The sequence below is a fragment of the Nerophis ophidion genome, linkage group LG12 (assembly GCF_033978795.1).
Source record: "Nerophis ophidion isolate RoL-2023_Sa linkage group LG12, RoL_Noph_v1.0, whole genome shotgun sequence".
Lineage (NCBI taxonomy): Eukaryota > Metazoa > Chordata > Actinopteri > Syngnathiformes > Syngnathidae > Nerophis > Nerophis ophidion.
In genome coordinates, this window is record NC_084622.1 from 37,587,919 (window position 1) to 37,610,390 (window position 22,472).

Sequence of the window (22,472 nt, forward strand, 5' to 3'; positions counted from 1 at the left end):
AAGATCAGACAAACATTAAAGGGAGACAGAACAGGATCGCTGACGGGTCTGCCGGCTTCCAGCGCCCCTTACAAAAAAAGATGAGATACAGGTAAACAAGGGGGGGAGAAAAAAATAGAAGATTAAAATAAAATAAAAAAATCGGTCTTAGCCTGGGCCCTGGAGAGGGGGTGCAGACTGAGGCCAAGGGAAAAAAGCAACAACTCATAGCCATAGTACACATCCCTCTTACATGTGTGTAAGAGGGAAACATCAAACATCAAAGAACACATAGGACATTAAAGACATTAAAGCAGCAGATACAAGCAGACACTTCTACATACAGCTATGAATAAAAAGTAAAAGAAACATATCCACTGTGGTGGCCTCTGCGGTGTTCCACGCCATCGTCCGCTGGGGTGGAGGGAGAATGGCCAGAGACAGGAGCAGACCCAACAAAGCAACCAAGACAGCCAGTGTCCAGTCCGCATGGATGAGCGATGATACGTCCAAGGAGACTTTTGGTGGACAAAAAGACGGAAGCAGAAAAAGAAAAAGAGCCAGGAGAGATCGATACAGATCTTTAATGACAACTATAAAATAGGCACTTAGTGATCCACTTTACAGCTTGCACAAGGCACTGACTGCACTTCCCTTTCTGCTCATTCTTTTGCACATTATTAAAATAAAAACTTTGATAGTATAATGCATGACACCGGACAACGATCTACCTACAATATCATACAAAATACGATACATACAGTATAAACAAGATAAAGCACCTTTTTTTTTTTTTTTTTTTTTGTCCAAGTAAATACTCTTCAGTATGACAGCTTGGAGTTGCAAAACACAAATTGGTGTGATGGTGTGTGTGAGAGAGAGTGTGTGTGTGTGTGTGATGTTATCAGTGCATGGGAAGAACTCCAAATACAGGTGTAAGGACGGCGATGCCCTTGTATGCACCTGAGTTTATACAATGGAATCTTTCCTAATGTTGTCTTGGACCAGCGGCCTACAGATGGAGCCCTTGGATGGCTTACACAGTATCTTAAAATAAGCGACAGAGAACCAGTAAACACACACTGTGATCAACGTGCTGTGACTGCTACAGCTCTCGTGTTCCCTTCTGAGGACATCGGCATTCACATTACTATAAAACACAACGTAGCACCATGTATGTTGATACAAAAGGCTAATTAGATTGAATGTCAATGCAGTGCAGGTAAGAAATAATACACAATAGTATGTTGAGAAGCATGTACAGAGACAACAGTCCAGGTCAATAATTACGTCATTTGGTCCTTTTGCACTGATAAGTCTGTTATGAATGCAAAATGAAGAGGCACTTCTGAAAAAGGATGTACTCTACTGCATTTTCAAGTATTTTTTTTTTCCCTTTTCTATATATATACTATTCGAAATATAATCTCTGGAACAGATCATCCATCCATCCATCTATATACTGTGAATATATATGTATTTGTGTATATATATATATATGCACAAATACATACACATATGTGTATATAAAGCAAAGAATTTGCGACTAACATTAATTTTGGAACCAAAACTCATATTTGCCATTCGTCCTCACATTTGTGTGATACGAGCACATGTACAAAGAAGACATAAAGTGACTATGTAAGTATAAACATTTCACAGAAAAGAGCTGTGCAATCTCATTCACCATAATGAATTAAATCTTTAATAACTGTGAAAACATAAAGTCCATTTTATTCACAGATTCCTCACTCTCCGCTCAGTTAATCGATTCGGACGTGTCTTTCCTTAAAGGAATCTTAAAACTGGTGAGTTTCTGGCCAAAGAGCTGGCTTAAGAGGTGGTTTTGGGACTCTGCTGTTCTGTAGGAGTGGCTCTCCACGGACCTCACCTCCTGCTTTGGCCTGGATTTGTTCAAGGAATTGTTCATAGGAACAGAGGGCACTTTGGAAATGGAGGTGTGCAGTGGCCGTCCCACGTGTCCCTTTTTGCTTTTGTAGTCCCTGCCGAGAGGGGCTACCATGTCAGCTTTCTTTGGCGTACAGCTATCTAACAGACTTCTTTTCAACTGCAACCCTAAGGTTGAGGTCTTGCACTTGGAGACGAGCTTGTTGCCGACGACGTCATCACGCACTGAGGAGAAAACGGCGTAGTCGTTGGCGGCGTCTGATTTTCTTTGCATAGAAGGATTCAGGCACTTGCTGGGGTGGTACTTCTTCTTGGGCCGAGAGTCCATGACAAAGTTTTCCTGAGTCGCCGGGGAGGAAACTCTTTGTATGCAGTTTGGAGATTTCACGTCTTTCCTTTTCTTCTGAGATCTTTGGGTTTCTTTATCCTCATTTGTGTTGGGAGAAGACTTGGAGTGGAGGACTTGTGTTGAATCTGTCACCTTCACGCTGCTTCTGATGGGACCACCTTTGTCTTTTAGTTCCGCTTGCTGCCTGCTGACTCTCTGTGGATGACGCTCGTCTTCCCTCTGCTGCTCCGTCATTTCAAAAGCTAATTGTGGCTCAGGTCGCTTTGCCGTCACCTGGTGTTCTCGAAGGCTGCTTGAAAAGTCTTTACTCGACGGAAGCGACTCGCTTTTCTCGCTGTGTCCACTTGCTGAGTCTATATCGGCTTTACTCTGCTCTTCCCCCTCGCTGCAGTTCTGTTGAGATGCTGGCCACTTGGTGGTCTCTACTCTAATGCACACGGACTCTTTCTCCTCCTTCACTTCAGCTGTCGATTCCCCATTAGCTTCTTTGTCAAGGTTAGCTGCGGGTGTTTGATCAATTTCCTCTTCCTTGGGGGCAGCAGACTCACTTAAGCTCACAGAAATACATTTCTCCAGCTCCACAAGTAGAACAGAGTAATCATCAGCAATGTCCTCCGTCTTCACATTTGTGTCACTGCGGTAGTCGTACGTGGGGGTCTGTGTGGAGTCATCCAACATGGACACTTTAGCTGTGTCTGAGGTCTGACCGTGGTGCAGCGAGCACACGCTGGCAATGCCGCTGTCTGTGCTGTTCTCTTGCTGGCTGTCGGAAATAATTCTTCTTTTTTTACTCGCCGGAGAATCGCAGTCGTCTTCTCTGGGCAAAGATGTTTTGACAGGCCTGTGAACGCCTCTGAATTTGAAGATTTTGTTGCCCCCCGACAGGTGTTTTTCCATGTGACGATCAAACTGCTCCTTCTTGGAGAAGGTGTAATTGCAGGTGCTGCAGATGAAGGACTTTTTGATCACATGCATGACATCAGCACAGAGCTCGCAGGTGTAGAGGGTGGTGTGTTTGGAGTCGGGCTCGCCCGTCTCCTCATGTGCTGTCTTTAGATGTTCTTTGAGGTCCTGGGCTTCTTGATAAGAGACGGGACATCTATGACACAGGAAAATCTTCTCCAAATTGTGGACCACCAGATGTCGCTGGAGTTTGAACGGTTTGGGGAAGCGCTTCCCACAGTGGTGACAGTCCCTGGAGGGGTCCTTGCAGTTTGGGTGCATCTCCACATTTTTTGGTGCTTCTGTTTTGTGGAGGACCTCCAGAGGTGTCAGTGTGTTCTTGCTGCTGCCTCTCCCACTGCTGCTTTTGGGTTTGTTAAGCTTCCGCTCAGGCCCAACTGAGGTTTTCTCATCTTCCAAAGTGCCATTTGCAGTGAATGCTTTTTCCTGGTCTTTAGTGGCTTTGCTGGACTCTCTATTGCCTTTGTTGGGCCGGTGTTGCATGATGGAGGTGATGAAGTTCTTGACGGCAGTCTCCTGCATGAAGCAGCCTGGAATGGCCAACATGGAGCCCTGAGTCTGACCCCTGCGGGCAAACTGAGTGGCATGCTCTCGTAAATGCTCATTATACATCCACACATCTGAGATCTCCTTCAAACACATTCCGCACGTCCAAATCCCTGTCTTGTTCTTGGCGTGTTTCTCCCACAGATGGTCTCTCAACTGCTCCCTGGAGCTGAACTTACGCTGAACGCACATGTAGCAGGTCGGAGGCGGGGACGGATTGTGTGACAGCTTGTGAAAGTTGAGTTCGCCAAGAGTGAGGAACCAAGTGAAACAGACTTTGCACTTGTACTGCTTATCTTTGACTTTCATTCCACCTTCTTGTCGCTTTCGGCCTCGCCGGTCCGTAGGTTTTTTAGACTTTTCATCATCCTTGTTCTCCACATCAGTGCTTGCAGGGGGAGGAGCCACAGTGACATCTTTGTTCGACTCGAAGAACTGAATTTCAGGAAGCTGAAATGTGGTGTTGATGTTTTGAATGTCAATGCTGTGTCCACTGTCTGAGACACTCTGCTCCACAGTGTAGACGTCACCAGGTGTGTTTGGCGCATCTGCTTTACAGATGACAGGCTCAGGGGTCACTATAGGCTCCGCATCGATGCCACTCCACTCAATGGGAGTTTTATCAACAGCGATTTGAAATGGATTCAAAGGGTTGATGCTGAGCTCTTTTGTGTTGTATTCTTGATCACTTTGTTTCCCATCTGACACTGGTGTGACATCAGGGACCTTCAGTGTATTGTTGTGGCACATATTCAACATAATGGTATCATCAATAGATATGGTTGCATATTCACAGGGTTTAGTTGGGTTGTCACTAAATGCCTTAACGTCTGGGTTCTCTATGTATAGATTTGTATCTTGTGTAAATGCTTCTGGTGGAGGCGGGCCATCCTGAGTGACATCTGAATCAGATGAAAGCTTCTGTTTTTTATTCCTTTTGCTATATACCCTTGGGCACTTTTTCCTCTTTGCGTCTTCATCTCTGGGAAACAATTGTGAGAAGATGGTGTCGTCATCAAGTAAGGCCTTCAAATCAGGAGTTATGCCAGAAGGAGTGAGAGGCGCTGGGGACAAACAAGTCAGAGAATGTTGCTTGTCTGAAGAGATGCTGTTCTGCTCACACTTGACCTCCACCGATACATTTTTAAGATCCTCTTGGGTAATGCTCCCCTCTGAGTGTTTGTGTTCACTCACCTCTTCCACAAGACACTGACTATTTACGTTGTGTTCTTCTGTGATCTCTTCTATAAATGGAGTATTTTCCACCTCACCTTTTGTACATCCTTCAACTTTCACCTCCTCAATGAGGCCTGTGCATGTGATCTGGTCTATATCTGTGAGTCCATTGAATCCTACAGTTTCACTTGTAAGAGTAGTCTCTTTAGTTCTGGACGCAGTCTCTGTGCCAGAGTTTGAAGTCAGACAGTGAAGTGTTTTCTCTGTTTCCGCTCTATGTCTCTCAGGATGTTCTTGTTCCTGCAAACCATTGCTTTTAAAATCAGGAGTTATTGCCTGAAGGAGGTCTGTTTTTAACATATTCAAAAGATCATCAGAGAACGGGTCAAGCTTTGAGTTTTCCTCGTTATTTTTGTTCTTTCGAACTTTGCTGTTCTTTTTTGATTTGGGCAGCAATACAGGCTTGTCATTCCCCGTTTCATCTCGAGCCACTGTACTTGTATCAGCTGCCATTTTATTTGTGGATGACTCAGGCACCGATTCTTTCAATATTAGGGTGCCATTTGTCTCCGTCATCTCGTCTATTCTGGTCCGGTAGGGCTGTGAATCATCCTTATGTTCCTTCTCTCCCTCTTGTGATGCTTCATAAATAAGCGAAGTCCCCTGATGGCACACTGTTGTGCTTTGTGGGCCAATAGGTTTTTCATTTCTGACCATATGTTTCATGACCTTATGTCTCTTCAAACCTGGCACAGTTCTAAAACACATGAAGCAGATTTCACAGAGAACTTTGCCCTGCTGAGGGTTGTTGTGACCCATTTTTGGTGATGTTACTTTATTGAAACACTCATCAAGGTCCACTGCTGGTCCACTTTCACTGAGGATGGGTGACTTAGGACTGAGCAGACAATCTGAAATGTTTTGCATTGGAAGTGCGGTGCTCTCTGCCTCTGCTAATGATGATGATTCAACTTTTCTAAGCAGAGTCAGCTTGATAGAGTCATCTGGACCGGGTCTATCCTTCACATCTTCATTTGCAATACCAGCTGAGGAATTTGTGCATTGGTCTTCAGATGCTAGACCCAATGAAAAACATCTGTAATTCAGACCGTCAATGACTGGTGCTTCTAGTGAACTGGAAATTGGTATGTAGTCATATTGCGTCAGCTGTGGAGGCTCATCTGAGTTGTTTTTATTGTTTAGAGGACTCAGCTTGAAATCATACGATGAATCCCCTTTGTCCAGGCCATTTAATAGCACTGGTGGTTCAACCGTGCAGGACACAGGAAGTGGAGAAGGTATGTTGGTGTCAGAATTAGGCAGTTCCAGATGTGGTGGGCTAATTAAATATTCAATTTCTGCTGTTGCGGTTTCATCACAGTCCTCTGTTTGGTGTTCAGGCTTCGCAGCAGGTGATGTTGGTTTTTGAACTGAATTTTGGTCAACACCGCTTTTATATTTACTTTGTTGAGTGTCTCCGATGTCCATTTCCGTCTGTGTTGCTAAAAGAGGGCTGGAAGGTGAATAGGTGTGTAGAAAGCTACACTGGCCTCCTTCCACATCCTCTCTGCATGGTGAATTCTGGTGGCTTGCCATAAAATCCACAGGAAGATCCTCTCTAATGTCGTGAACATTTAAAATATCCTCTGGTTTATGAATGCTATTGAAAGCAGAACTTGGTTCAGTTTTTAATGAGTCATTCAGTTGAGGGGATTTAAAGGAGCTACTTTTAGCATCATTGTCATTGATGCTGTCCTTCTGGATGAAGACCAGCTGACTGTTTGGTCCTATTGAGTGGATGTCTTGAAATGTTATGCTTGTTCCCGAATGTTCTGTGTTGCCTTCGACCAGAATTGGGCTGTAAGGTTTGCTTGTGGAGACGACGTCCACTGACAGGTCAGGCTTTAGACTTACATTGTGATTAACTAAACTGTGTCTGCTTTTGGTGGTACTTTCAGACTGCTCGCACTTTATTAAATCAACATTTTTAGGATTCAAGTGGCTATCAGTGGATTGCTCTCCTGTTTTCACCACAATCCCTGTTGACTTGCAAATGTCTAATGATGAAAGCTGGCCGTTATTGTTTGCGTCTGTTTCTTCATAACTAACTGTAACATGTCGTGGGCTGTTACAACTTAGTTGCACCACCTTCATAGTTCTGTCTGTGTTACTGTCTTCATCGGCATGTGTATCCAACACACTAGAGCAATGAGAAGATTCAATCAGCTTACTCTCCTCAGGTACAAGCCCATCTGAAATGAATTCCATCTCAACCTTGTTAATACCATTTTCTGAGGGCTCACTTGGCTGTGATGTAATCTGCTGGTGTACATCGATTGTGTGGTCTGTATCGTGAGGGAGAGATGAATGTGACTCTTTCAGAATGAATTCAACATTGTCCTTCTGCTCCCTGATATTTGAAGGGGAAAATGTATTTTGTGCCCCAGTAATTGCTTCCTTTTCACTGTGATTCTCTTTCACCGCTAAATCGCTAGCCCCACACTCGCTTTCTTGTTGTGGACTTGCAGGAAAAGTGACATTTGGCTCTCTGTGTTCTGATATAATGGATTTATTTTTGAATAGGGAATCAGATATGACCTCCAGATTTTTCATCAGCTTTTCTGTGTACTGATTTTGTTCCAAGACATCTTTTGTTTCACTTGCGATCACCGTTTCTGTATTTCTTTCCTCTGGTTTGCGGTCATTATGGAGCGGCGAGAGTGGGATTATTGTATTTGAAACATCAGTCTCCGTCTCAGTGTATTGCTCAAGGGTCCCAGCCTCACTGTGAATAGTACTGTGGGGACTGTTGTGTCGGTCCACCAGGTCAAACTGGAATGGACTGCTCCATGGAAGTTCTGGTTCAGTAAAAGTCTCTGAAGGCACCGGAGCATCTATGGTATCATTCTCTGACTCTTCACTCAGCCGTAAAGGTGAGAATTTGCTCATTTGCAGCTGCTTTGGGTCCTCTTGCCTGAGTGGGGTTTCCATCTTAGTTGTCTGCAGCTGGTTTTCAAGTTCGTTTACGATCCGCTTTATTTCTAACTCATCTTCTGAAGCACAGCTGTTCAGATTTGCGCTGTAGTCTATAATTTTTTCTGGCAAAGACAACGTTACATCACTGTAATCTGGTTTCTTTTCATTTCCCTTATCAAAACTACCTTTGTATTGAGAAATCTCATCTGGTAGCACCGGGCTTACAATTAGGTTCCAGTCTCTTTGTTCCAAAAAAGGAGAAAACGAGGACACAAACTCTTCTTTTTTGTCAATGGTGTTCTCTAATGAATGGAAGCTCTCTTTTGGCATGTCAGAGTAAAGGCCACTGTCAAATGCTGCGAGGTCCCCAAACATTGACGATGTGTCAAATGTAAGAGGAGATTTGATGAGGCCCTGGTCCTGGTCCTGGTCCATGGAGTAGGGCATGAGGTGGATTCCGTCTTTTTGTATGAGAGGACCCTGGTTGCGACTTGGCGAGAGACAAACTTCATCCATTAGTGTGGTGCAAAGAGATGCAGGCGGTTGTGTGTGTAGCTCATTGACTAAAGAAATGGCTTCTTTTGCCATGCAGACACTGTTGCTCTGTTCTTTAAATGTAGTGTTTTCAGACACTTTTATCTGTGTGGAGTGGGGTCTCTGTCTTCTTTTCACCTTTGTGCCTTTGTCAATACTGGGATCTGTTTCTTTGTTGCAAGTAGGGGAGTGTGAATGAAACTGCAATGGCTTGTTGTCTTCTTCTTTGGAGTGCAGGTTGTCTGTGCATTCTAGTGCGTTTTTACTCGAGGTGACTGTTGGGGCATTTTCTTTGCGATGATAAATCGCCTCGTTTGCTTTGCTAAATGATTCTTTTTCAAAGGATGTCACTGCTGAGGATGGCCTTGTATCAACAATTTCTGCATTTGGAAAATACTGTGTTGGGTTTTCTGTGCTATGTTTGTTGCCAAAAATATTGGCTCCGTCTGTATTACACCTTTTCACTGATTTTGTGAATGTCAGTGCTAGCGTGCCAGTGTCTTTGCACGACTTCTGCGGGGAGCACCTTTCATTGCTTTTCCGCTCTGGAGAGTCTTTCTTTTTAATGTCTGCCTTCCTCTCACAGTCCAATTCAGTGCGTTCGATGCTTTTAGGGCTGTTAATGCTGTCGCTTGAAACACTCACAGATGTGCTGAGTTCACTGCATGTCGATGACCTGCTACCCCTCCTCTTGTGTCTATAGGAGCTGTGTTTTTCAGGTGAAAGAGAAATCTCTTCACTTTTTTTCACCTCAAAACACTCTTTTGACTCATGTCTCCAAGCTGCTTGGTCCCTCTCACTCCTCGCTCGCCATTTGCACTCTTTGGTGTATGTGTATTTACAGCGACTGCTTTGGTTCAGTCGACCTTGGCTTGCTATCTTTACGGGCTCACACTCATCGTCTGTGTCTGAAACGTAATCATACTCTCCAAATGCTGGGTTCTGCACAGTAGGGGTCAGCCTTTCCATCACCAAGGAAAACTGTAGGTTTTTACTACCTTTAACGTGGAGCTTATTGATCTTATTCTTTTGTTGAACTATTTTATGTATAAGTTCTTTACTCCATGTGCCGCCCCCAGTGCTTCTGCGCTTGCTTTCTTTCACTGCAGTCCGTGAGGTTGGAGATGTGGAGGTCTGTATGAGTGCAGAACTGTCCTGAACGCTTTTAACAGCACAGCGCTCAGAAAATTTGCTGGATAGGAGAAATCTTGGTGTATTCGTGCTTTCATCTTCACTCTTGTACACTTTTCTCGCCTCTTTCCCTTTGCTGGCTTGTTCCCTATTATTTTCCCTTGAGGCAATTTTGGGATTTTTAGGAGAGGTCTCTTTTTTTATGTTTGTTTTCTTATCGTGCTCAAAATTCAGAGGTGTTTTCTCAAGTTTGTTGTCATTGTACGGCGTATTTCTCTTTTGGCTGTCATGATTGGTGTCATAAAAATACTTCTGTGTGGAAGACTCGCTGTCATCTGCTGCCTGCTTATCTTTGTTCTCAAATAAGACAGATTCTTTTGTTTTCACACACTGTTTGTTTGTTAATTTGACAGTGTTGAGGTCGTCGTCAACAAACGCATCAATAAAACTACTGTCTATCTCCGCATTGTCTGACTGATAGCCAAGCCCGTTCAGAGCTTCTGTAATTAAGCTGTCTAACTTGGCATCCTCCATTTCTAGTTCAGGGAGGGGAACAGGGTGGCTCCCAGAACCCGAGAACAAGTTAAGTTTCATTGGATCATCCTTGCAGTCAGCTTTTGCTTCACTTTCCGATATCAGTTCTCCATTCTTGTTAAGGCCTAACAGAGAAAGATGAAGGTCAGAAGGGCATCTTGACATAGACACATTTGATGCAGGTAAGACTGCTTTTGCTGGTTCTGTGTGGAACTTCCCGTTGTCTTCTATCTTTGGCATGTTTGGCTGTGTGCAGTATTGCTTGTGTCCTAGAAATGAAGCAACATTGTGGAAATTCTGATCACACTGCTTACAAGTCAGAAGTACATCTAACTGGTCAAGATTAGCATTGGCTAACGAAGTGGCGAACAGCTGATGTGCAGAGTAAGGCGGAGGAGGCTGATGATGCTCCATCCCAAAACTGTCCATGTAACCTTTGCTACCATCTATTGTTGTCTTGGACTGTGTGTTGTTTTGAAGATATCTCATCATGTTGTCTTTGTCTCGGTCTGGGGCGTAGGTAAGGTTTCTCTGAGTTTCCGCATGAAACTGATGAGGGTGCGTGTTTAAGTGATCAGGTGCTAACTGGGTTTTGGACTGGGCTGGCTGTTGATAAAAAGGGAGGGGGGTTCCTGACTTTGACATCTGACTATCCTCAGAAGTGCTGTTTACTGGGCTGGTGGACACAGGGGAGAGGGAGGAACAAGTACTACTGGAAGCAGGAGTATGAGCTGGGGAGGGTAAAGGTGATTCATAAGGTGACACCATCATGAGGCTCATGGGTGGAACTTGTATTGGTGGATAGCTATAGCTTCTGGAAGAAGTTACTGGGATAGACTGGTTGAGCCCAAAATATAAAGCCTTATTTTTAGTTTCACTTAGCTGTGCATGACTCATCTCTACTTTGAATGTTGAGACCTGTTTGACAGTCTCCTGTCTTTGGTTAGAAAAGCCATCGCTAGTTCTGCTGTTTGGAAAAGAACCACTGGTTTTCAGCAAACTATTTTTATGTGATTTACAATCATCCTGCCACTCAGAGGGAGAAACAATGTAAGACACTTTTTGATTACTTATTTGCCTCGATACTTGATTTTGGTTCGCAGTAGGTGGCCGTATTGGCTGCCATGGCATTCTGTTGTCTTTCGATAAATTTATCCTTTTGTCAGGTGCCGACTGGTTCTGAAACTGGAACTTTTCAGTCACATCACTGTACTGAATTGTGTTTTGTGCCACAGGTAAAAATGTCTTACTAGGCCCCTCCCAGGACTGTGTCAACCCATTTAAAACCTTATTATTTATGTTTTTATCAAATTGCACTGTGCCTGTGTGAACATGATTAACTGCAGAACTGTTTAATGTTTTGCTAAGAAAGTGCATTTGTGTGCCTTGCGAGTGTAAAATATTTCTTGTGTGTTGTACACTTGCTTGGATGTGTGTTCTTTGGTTGGCAGTCGTGTCTTTGGGGGCACAGTTCCTCTTAATCCCAGCTGAATCTTTACCATTGACCTGTCCGGGATTGTCTTTGCCTTCTGGTAGGGCAGTCTTCCCATGGTCCGACTGCTGCGGGATGGAAACCGTGGTGCTGTCACTGCTGGCGGAGTCATCACTCAGATTCCTTGGACAATGAACAGAGGATGCCACCCCTTGAATAAACTGTGACTGCTGGGTGTGAGGATAAGAGCTTCTGGTCTCCGGCTGCTGTTCATTACTGAACTTGGTGTTGTTCTGAGCAACACTTGGCCCCTCTACAGGCAAAAAAGAACATGAATTATGAGTCCCATGAACAGAACCAAGAGAGGAGTCTGTAAAGTCTTGGGATTGTGGGTTATGTTCACAGGGAAAAGAGTCAGAGGTCGACTCTTCCAGAAAATTATATCCATATTGAAATGAACCAGGTACAATGTTGTTCGTCTTGTTGGTGTCCGTATGAGCAGTGGATTTTTGCGATGAAGCATAGTTAGCACCAATAAAAGTCCTTTCAGGGGACTGCCATGCATTAGAGGCATTCAGCTGAAAGTCAGTCAAGATCAGCTGACTGCCTGACTGTGCAATGCTATTTTCCATTGCGGCAGACTGCTGTTTCTGTGACACAGGGAGATGCTGGTGGGACGACGACCCACTTGAAGATCCCAGTGCCTGTGAGGTATAGCTTGGAGAGGTAAGGTTTGAGGAGGCCTCTTGGAAAGAATGACTGAAGTTCAGTTCTTCTTGCTGTATCTCAACTTCTCTCTCTGGTATGCTGGGAGTGTGGAATCTGTAGCTGCCCGACACCGGGCCACGGGCGGTGTCCAGTTTTGTTGCTGGTGAAACCTTCTGCTGTGGGTAGGCGATCCCGATGTTGAGGTTGGAGCGAGGGTTGGTAATGCTGAGACTGTACAGGTGCTGTGTGTTGCCGCGCTCTGTCTTTCCAGACCGCTTGCTCTTGTCTCTACCGCGCCCCTTTCCACTTGGTGATTGGGGACTTCCTTTGCCACTGGACCAGGTTCTGTCAGTGGCAAACTTTGATCTGTTCTGCAACGAGCTGAAGTCAATCTTGCCTGCCTGTTGTGGCCGAATAACTGCCTCACGCTGCTGTGTACCGCCCCGCTCCTTCTTTACTTTGTCAAGTTTGGGCTCTCTGCTGCCGGCTCTGGCATCAGTGTCTGTGCTTGAAAAGTGCTCGGAAGATTCCTCTGTGGTTTTGTCACTGCGTTGTTCCACCGCTGTGCCCTCATCCTGCTGTTTGGACTTAGTGCCCAGCTCTTTAACAGCGTGATTTTGCTGAGTCTTTCCTGCCATGGTGCACAGTAAGTGCTGGAAAGGTGTGCTGTTCAGAAGAGGTGTCCGGATGGGTGAGGCATCGTCTTCTGGATTGCATCAATCAGCAAAAATCCAGTAGCAGGAAGTGGAGGGACAGGGCTGCCCGTTGCAGTCTCATCTCTTGATAGTCATTGTGATCTGATGATCTGGCATCCCAGCAAATCCAACCTGGAGAAACACAAAAAAATCAAATTGTAAGTCTCTGCTGTGTCATCCATCCATCCATCCATCCATCATCTTCCGCTTATCCGAGGTCGGGTCGCGGGGGCAACAGCCTAAGCAGGGAAACCCAGACTTCCCTCTCCCCAGCCACTTCGTCTAGCTCTTCCCGGGGGATCCCGAGGCGTTCCCAGGCCAGCCGGGAGACATAGTCTTCCCAACGTGTCCTGGGTCTTCCCCGTGGCCTCCTACCGGTTGGACGTGCCCTAAACACCTCCCTAGGGAGGCGTTCGGGTGGCATCCTGACCAGATGCCCGAACCACCTCATCTGGCTCCTCGCGATGTGAAGGAGCAGCGGCTTTACTTTGAGTTCCTCCCGGATGGCAGAGCTTCTCACTCTATCTCTAAGGGAGAGCCCCGCCACACGGCGGAGGAAACTCATTTCGGCCGCTTGTACCCGTGATCTTATCCTTTCGGTCATGACCCAAAGCTCATGACCATAGGTGAGGATGGGAACGTAGATCGACCGGTAAATTGAGAGCTTTGCCTTCCGGCTCAGCTCCTTCTTCACCACAACGGATCGGTACAACGTCCGCATTACTGAAGATGCCGCACCGATCCGCCTGTCGATCTCACGATCCACTCTTCCCTCACTCGTGAACAAGACTCCTAGGTACTTGAACTCCTCCACTTGGGGCAGGGTCTCCTCTCCAACCCGGAGATGGCACTCCACACTTTTCCGGGCGAGAACCATGCACTCGGACTTGGAGGTGCTGATTCTCATTCCGGTCGCTTCACACTCGGCTGCGAACCGATCCAGGGAGAGCTGAAGATCCCGGTCAGATGAAGCCATCAGGACCACATCATCTGCAAAAAGCAGAGACCTAATCCTGCGGTTACCAAACCGGAACCCCTCAACGCCTTGACTGCGCCTAGAAATTCTGTCCATGAAAGTTATGAACAGAATCGGTGACAAAGGACAGCTTTGGCGGAGTCCAACCCTCACTGGAAATGTGTACGACTTACTGCCGGCAATGCGGACCAAGCTCTGGCACTGATCGTACAGGGAACGGACCGCCACAATAGGACAGTCCGATACCCCATACTCTCTGAGCACTCCCCACAGGACTTCCTGAGGGACACGGTCGAATGCCTTCTCCAAGTCCACAAAGCACATGTAGACTGGTTGGGCAAACTCCCATGCACCCTCAAGAACCCTGCCGAGAGTATAGAGCTGGTCCACAGTTCCACGACCAGGACGAAAACCACACTGTTCCTCCTGAATCCGAGGTTCGACTATCCGACGTAGCCTCCTCTCCAGTACACCTGAATAAACCTTACCGGGAAGGCTGAGGAGTGTGATCCCACGATAGTTGGAACACACCCTCCGGTCCCCCTTCTTAAAGAGAGGAACCACCATCCCGGTCTGCCAATCCAGAGGTACCGCCCCCGATGTCCACGCGATGCTGCAAAGTCATCTGCTGTGTCATCATAATTATAATAATAACCTTTGCAAGCAACGTGTCACTCATTATTCATAGCAGGATAAGCCTTTTTTTAAGTATTGAACTTACAAAAAAATCATGAATGCATTACTACAGCTTGTAAAAAGAACAGTAGGGTTATTGGCTTCAGAAAAATGCCCCCCAAAAAATTTAAAAAATGACTTTTATTTGGAAAGGGCACTTTTCTTTCCTGGATTTAACCAGCAGAGAGCACTATTGCATCATCTTACAAAGATGCTTCCAAGGCCAAAGTACAGACACTTCAAATATTGCCAGCCTCATATTGTCAGTGTAACTCACCCTAAACTTTCTTAATAATGAGAAAACGTAAATAAACAAATTCTATGTACAGCACATGCTCTAATCCTCACATAAATCCGTCCGTCAAACACACAGTTTTTGAATGATTAGGTAGACAACAGTAGAAGATGACACAAATGCAGCACAAGTGTCCAAAAAGTTGACAGTTGGTAAATGATTTATAGGCTCTTTTAATACAGAGACACTGCGTTATAGTGTTTATGATTTTGCTAGAGAAGGCTTAGATCATGGAAGAATATCACGGATTATTGGGTCAGTCGTTAGACATTTAACATTGGGCAACGTGACGGTTGTTGCCTCTCCTCATCCCAGACACTGCCTCTCAGGTCTCAGTTTACATTGGCCACCACTGCTGCTCCTTCTTTTTGAGGTCAGACCAGATGAAAGCTATGGTTTAGCACCAAAAAGCCATTTTTGGGGAACTTCAATTTGACCTACTTTTCTGCTTTCCATTACTAAGATATCCTGAAGTAACCGAAGAGACAACCTTTTTTTTTTTTTTTTTTTTTTTTAAAGAGGATACAGGTTTAACTCCAGGAAAAAATAGAAAACCAATTTTTAGGCAAATTTTGAAGTTCTCACTTCACTTTAAGGTGAGTCGAACTGCGTTATAAAATCCAAGCAGGTGAGGCATAAGATACAAGGACAGAGCTTGTTCATCAACTACGCACCATTTTGAACGAAATATGCTGATTTTTTTTCCCCGCCGGAAAAATATGAACACTATAAATGTGGAAATAAATATTTTGGCCCTACTTCAACATCTAATGGACTTTTACTGGCTCACATTCACTGCATTTCTTGAAAATCAGTTTTTGGTGTGCAAGCCTGGTGAGAATCAGACAGCCACACAGTATGCTCCAAAATGTACTTATATAATGTAAAAAGGTGCATTTATTGCAGTTAAATCACGGGTGTCAAACGTACGGCGCACGGGCCGGATCAGCCCCTTGAACAGGGCTGATTTGCCAAGTATAAAAATGAGCCAACATTTTGGAATGAAAGAAACTGCAGTGTGTCCACTAGATGTCGCAATAGCAATTTTTTGCATCTTTGTGGATGATGCTACTTATGTAAAAAAATAAACCGCATGATGTTAGTGCACCAGTCGAGGAAAATGAGCAAACTACATAAATAACATCCTGTCATTTGACTTTGATATTATTTTTTTATCGTGATGGATTGAAAATTAACATCAATGAGTTGACTGATGAACATCATCACACAATTTATTCAGAAAGTAAAAATAATGACGAATAAAGATGGAATACTATTAACCGCAACATGTAAGTGTAAAAAAACCCCAACAACATTATGATTCGTACATTTTCTGAATGTCCATCCATCCCTCCATTTTCGGCCGCTTATTCTCTTTGGTGCCTATCTCAGCTACAATCGGGCGGAAGGCGGGGTACACCCTGGACAAGTCACCATCTCATCGCAGTTTTCTGAATGTGCTGGTTTTATTTTCAAACAAATAAAACAATCTGAAGTTGTCTTTATTTTTAAGTTATCGTGCCGTGATTTTACCAGCCCGGCTCGTTTGGGAGTAGATTAATGACAGGTACCGTATTTTTCGGACTATAAGTCGCGTTTTTTTTTTAGTTTGGCCGGGGGTGAGACTTGGCCAAACTATTGAAAAAAAATATATATATATATTATATATATTTTTGTGTGTTTGAACAGGTCTCACCCCCCGCTGGACTGTGGAGAATACTGTGACTTATAGTAGGAAAAATACGGTTTATACAGCAATCGTATGAAAAGTTATTGGCTAGTTTCTGAATACATCATCCTACGCAATAGCTGTGGGTTTCGAGTCAAATGGGAAGGGAAGGTGAAGCTGATATGTAATGGCACAGCCTTTAGGGCAGGGTCATTTAACAGGCGGCCCAGGGGCCAAGTCCAACCCAGGAATGCCACCATACTGGCCCCGGAGTTCAGTTCAAAACTTGAGAAACAAACATCCATCTATCTTCTTCCGCTTATCCGAGTTCGGGTCGCGGGGGCAACAGCCTAAGCAGGGAAACCCAGACTTGCCTCTACCCAGCCACTTCGTCTAGCTCTTCCCGGGGGATCCTGAGGCGTTCCCAGGCCAACCGGGAGACATAGTATTCCCAACGTGTCCTGTGTCTTCCCCGTGGCCTCCTACCGGTTGGACGTGCCTTAAACACCTCCCTAGGGAGGCGTTCGGGTCGCATCCTGACCAGATGCCCGAACCACCTCATCTGGCTCCTCTCGATGTGGAGGAGCAGCGGCTTTACTTTGAGTTCCTCCCGGATGGCAGAGCTTCTCACCCTATCTCTAAGGGAGAGCCCCGCCACACGGCGGAGGAAACTCATTTCGGCCGCTTGTACCCGTGATCTTATCCTTTCGGTCATGACCCAAAGCTCATGACCATAGGTGAGGATGGGAACGTAGATCGACCGGTAAATTGAGAACTTTGCCTTCCGGCTCAGGTCCTTCTTCACCACAACGGATCGGTACAACATCCGCATTACTGAAGACGCCGCACCGATCCGGCTGTCAATCTCACGATCCACTCTTCCCTCACTCGTGAACAAGACTCCTAGGTACTTGAACTCCTCCACTTGGGGCAGGGTCTCCTCCTCAACCCGGAGATGGCATTCCACCCTTTTCTGGGCGAAAACCATGGACTCGGACTTGGAAGTGCTGATTCTCATTCCGGTCGGTACACACTCGGCTGCGAACCGATACAGTGAGAGCTGAAGATCCCGGTCAGATGAAGCCATCAGGACCACATCATCTGCAAAAAGCAGAGACCTAATCCCGCGGCCACCAAACCGGAACCCCTCAACGCCTTGACTGCGCCTAGAAATTCTGTCCATAAAAGTTATGAACAGAATCGGTGACAAAGGACAGCCTTGGCGGAGTCAAACCCTCATTGGAAATGTGTTTGACTTACTTCCTAAGACACTAGAGTGGTCCTGTTGTATAGAGGAATTTGGACCACTGTAAACACATCAGCAGATCTTGTATTGCCATTTTAACCTCGCTGGTAAACATAGAACACTAGGGTTCACACTTGTGATTTACATATTAGAAGTGTCCTTTAAGGCAGCTGTTAATGTCCTTTTCTTTTTTGGCAGTTACAAATGTTAATCGTAATGTGAATTTTGTAACTTTTGCTGTAGCTTATTTACTTCAACTGCATTCCGTAGTCACTTGTTCAACTCCTTTTGTTGTACTGGTAGTGTTCCTCAAGATTCCATTTTAGGTCCCCTCTTTTTCATCATTTGGGCTATTCAACTGGTAGCCCGAGAGTTCAGTTAAAAGAAGTTGTGAGAGACTCACATTTTTGCAGCGGATTCGTAAAAACACTGGAGGACTGTCATAAAGATGATCTTTGATTAGCAATTTTGCAGAAAGTCCTTAGAAACAGTGCTCCTGTCACGCTGACAAAATAAATACACCAAAATTAAATGTCCACTTGTTCTCTGTCCATCCATCCATCATCTTCCGCTTATCCGAGGTCGGGTCGCGGGGGCAACAGCCTAAGCAGGGAAACCCAGACTTCCTTCTCCCCAGCCACTTCTTCCAGCTCTTCCCAGGGGATCCCGAGAAGTTCCCAGGCCAGCCGGGAGACGTAGTCTTCCCAACGTGTCCTGGGTCTTCCCCGTGGCCTCCTACCGGTTGGACGTGCCCTAAACACCTCCCTAGGGAGGCGTTCGGGTGGCATCCTGACCAGATGCCCGAACCACCTCATCTGGCTCCTCTCGATGTGAAGGAGCAGCGGTTTTACTTTGAGTTCCTCCCGGATGGCAGAGCTTCTCACCCTATCTCTAAGGGAGAGCCCCGCCACACGGCAGAGGAAACTCATTTCGGCCGCTTGTACCCGTGATCTTATCCTTTCGGTCATGACCCAAAGCTCATGACCATAGGTGAGGATGGGAACGTAGATCGACCGGTAAATTGAGAGCTTTGCCTTCCGGCTCAGCTCCTTCTTCACCACAACGGATCGGTACAACGTCCGCATTACTGAAGACGCCGCACCGATCCGCCTGTCGATCTCACTTGTTCACTTGTTCACTTGTTCTCTGGAATATACAAAATAAGACTGATAGGGAGAAAAAACTGGCCTCGGGTCCTTAGCTTTGCCCCAAAAACAATTTAGTCGAATATCCCTGCCTTAGTGTACTCAGCCTTCAAAATGTGTTTCCGTGTCTCAGCCTTTGGTAAACCTTTGAAAGGTATTTAGCAGATGAGGAAGGAGTCCTGAGGCTGAGACCCGGCTGAGTTTTAGGCCTGGTCGTGAAAAATCACATCTTCTCTCCAGCTCCGCACACTCTGAAAGCCAGAGTGTCCTCAGCTGTCTCTGCCACAGGTTAGGGAAATTGGTATGAAAGGCTCCTGCCAGGATCTGCACCAGGCAGCGCTTGATCCACCTCCTCAGAGTCAACAGTTACCCTCATAGATCATAGCCCCGATTGTATTTGCCCAGGCTGCCCGTGGAGGTTCAGGGCTGTGGATGAATGCCTCCAGCAACAAAAAGACCAGTATGAGGAAAGTCACACCGACGCATCAGCTGTCAGTTTACAAAGAAGGGCCATTTATTTCTCAATGTATGCTGAGTACACTCACCTAAAACCCTGTGCTGTTCAATTATTCCACCGTTGAACCAAACTTCTCATCATTAGCTTGTCTTACTTCACACCAGGGCTGTACCGATCCGATATTGACATCAGATATCGGCCCGATATCAGCTAAAAAACAAGAATCGTATTATTTTGGCTTGCATTTAAACGTTCCAGTGTAAAGCTCTGATACAAGCGCTCTTGCAACGTGTTTACTTGTGTAAAGATTGACAGCTCAATGTCCTCCAAAAAACACACAAGGTTGGTCTTTTCTTGTACTTTGGTGAAGTCATTAAAAGTCCTTTATTGCAGTAATTGTAAGCTAACTGTTGCGATCCGCTGCTCGGATCTGTACATATTCTGGTTTATTGTTCCATTTTTGTATCACCCTGTTGTTTAACGTCTTTATTTCCTGTTTATCAATCAATCAATCAATCAATGTTTACTTATATAGCCCTAAATCACTAGTGTCTCAAAGGGCTGCACAAACCACTACGACATCCTCGGTAGACCCACATAAGGGCAAGGAAAACTCACACCCAGTGGGACATCGGTGACAATGATGACTATGAGAACCTTGGAGAGGAGGAAAGCAATGGATGTCGAGCGGGTCTAACATGATACTGTGAAAGTTCAATCCATAATGGATCCAACACAGTCGCGAGAGTCCAGTCCAAAGTGGATCCAACACAGCAGCGAGAGTCCCGTTCATAGCGGAGCCAGCAGGAAACCATCCCAAGCGGAGGCGGATCAGCAGCGCAGAGATATCCCCAGCCGATACACAGGCAAGCAGTACATGGCCACCGGATCGGACCGGACCCCCTCCACAAGGGAGAGTGGGACATAGAAGAAAAAGAAAAGAAACGGCAGATCAACTGGTCTAAAAAGGGAGTCTATTTAAAGGCTAGAGTATACAAATGAGTTTTAAGGTGAGACTTAAATGCTTCTACTGAGGTGGCATCTCGAACTGTTACCGGGAGGGCATTCCAGAGTACTGGAGCCCGAACGGAAAACGCTCTATAGCCCGCAGACTTTTTTTGGGCTTTGGGAATCACTAATAAGCCGGAGTCCTTTGAACGCAGATTTCTTGCCGGGACATATGGTACAATACAATCGGCAAGATAGGATGGAGCTAGACCGTGTAGTATTTTATACGTAAGTAGTAAAACCTTAAAGTCACATCTTAAGTGCACAGGAAGCCAGTGCAGGTGAGCCAGTACAGGCGTAATATGATCAAACTTTCTTGTTCTTGTCAAAAGTCTAGCAGCCGCATTTTGTACCAACTGTAATCTTTTAATGCTAGACATGGGGAGACCCGAAAATAATACGTTACAGTAATCGAGACGAGACGTAACAAACGCATGGATAATGATCTCAGCGTCTTTAGTGGACAGAATGGAGCGAATTTTAGCGATATTGCGGAGATGAAAGAAGGCCGTTTTAGTAACGCTTTTAATGTGTGCCATGGCAGCTCATTAGTTCACCTGCCCCTTGTTATCTACGCACACCTGTTTTCTTCTAATCACCTCCCTTATTTAAACTCGCCCCTTTTCGTTATTCATTCTCGGATCCTAGTTTGCCTACGTGCTACAGTGACGACTCTCATCTTTCTATCGTATGTATTTTCTCGCTAGCTCTCACGCTATGCCACTTGTTTTTTCCAGTTTTCATACTGACGATTTGTTTTCTCGTTTGTGCCCTCCAGCCAAGTTTTAGTTTCCTAGTGTTATCCTAGCTTTCACGCTAGCGTCTTTTGTTTGCCTTCTCTTTACACCAGTGTTTTTGTTCCTAGCCTTTTATTATTTAATAAATCCATTTATATTATACCTTTGCTGTGTTCTGCTTCGACGCATCCTTGGAAGAACCACATGCCGAGGAAGAGTCCTCACACTAGCAGCTACACAACATACACTAGAAGTGTCATCAATTGAACAATGTTGCAGTCTAAAACAATACAAACAGGTATCAAATAAGTAAAGCTGCATACTACTTGAAGTCTCTAAGGCGTATTAGAAAGTATCCAGTCACAAACGTGTCCGCTTCATTCAATTTACCGTGTAATGAGCTTAATTTAATTCATTATTGTGACTGTAAGTGTTGTTGAAACCTACACTTAATATTTTTTGTTTTAAGGGTTAACATTTTTTGTTGAAATTATTATGGTTGTGAATTCATGTTATATTTTTTGTAAATAAGACACATTTGGTTTACCATAAAAGGGGCAATTTATTTCCCTTGTCACACCGCAATTCTCGCGAGATTTTGGTGAAGTATTTGGGTTTACAGACATGCAAAAGAATTTGAGTCATCAGCAGTAGCAAGAACATTTGGCTAGCTGAACAAAGTATTTGTCATATTGTGTTGAATTGTTCTGTTAATTTGTGGAGTGCATTGGTTTGATTTTTGTACGCTCATTTAGTTGCACAAGACTGAAATATTTGCTGCCCAAGAACCTCCGAAGAGGCAGGCGGACACGAGGTAGCTTTTTTGTTTAGCACCTTATTTGCCTGTGACTGAACTATTTCTAAAACCATTGTATTTCATGTCTTGTCCTGTAGTTTTCACCGCAAAAAACTCAAGTAAAGAGCCCGTCTTTAAGAAGCCGTGCCAGTGTTGTCATTTCGGAGCCACAGTGACTACAAGTTGTCACCAAAATCATTACCACCCCACTTCAACTTAAAGACAGCACACTGTCAAAGAGAGCTGTCAAAATATTAGATACAAAGACTACGTTTTAGGATAAAAATACTCAAAACTAGTATAATTACCTAGCTGCAAAAAACAGAAAATATTACTTGATAAAACCTCCTAAATTTCTAGATTTGTATATCTCGAAATGAACAGGACTTATAAAGTACCAATAGAGTAGAAAAACAAGTTGCAGCTATATTGAAGCTATTATCACATGATCTGATTTATAACACCTAAAGACTTCCCAAGTAAGTAGATATGATCAAAATAGTAACAATCGCACGGAGATTCGCAAGCCATTTTGAG

The 22,472-nt window shown here is 44.9% G+C and overlaps 1 protein-coding gene across 2 annotated transcripts in view; it reads right to left on the bottom strand.

Annotated features, from left to right (window-relative positions):
* Positions 1–545: 545 nt before the first annotated feature.
* Positions 546–22,472, bottom strand: part of LOC133563410 (zinc finger protein 469) — a 787,165-nt gene continuing 765,238 nt past the window's right edge. For both annotated transcript variants that reach the window (XM_061917527.1, XM_061917528.1), the window contains one exon: positions 546–13,063. In XM_061917527.1, the coding sequence (XP_061773511.1) occupies positions 1,739–12,874 (11,136 nt within the window). In that variant the 5' untranslated portion in view covers positions 12,875–13,063 and the 3' untranslated portion in view covers positions 546–1,738. The remainder of the gene's footprint in view (positions 13,064–22,472) is intronic.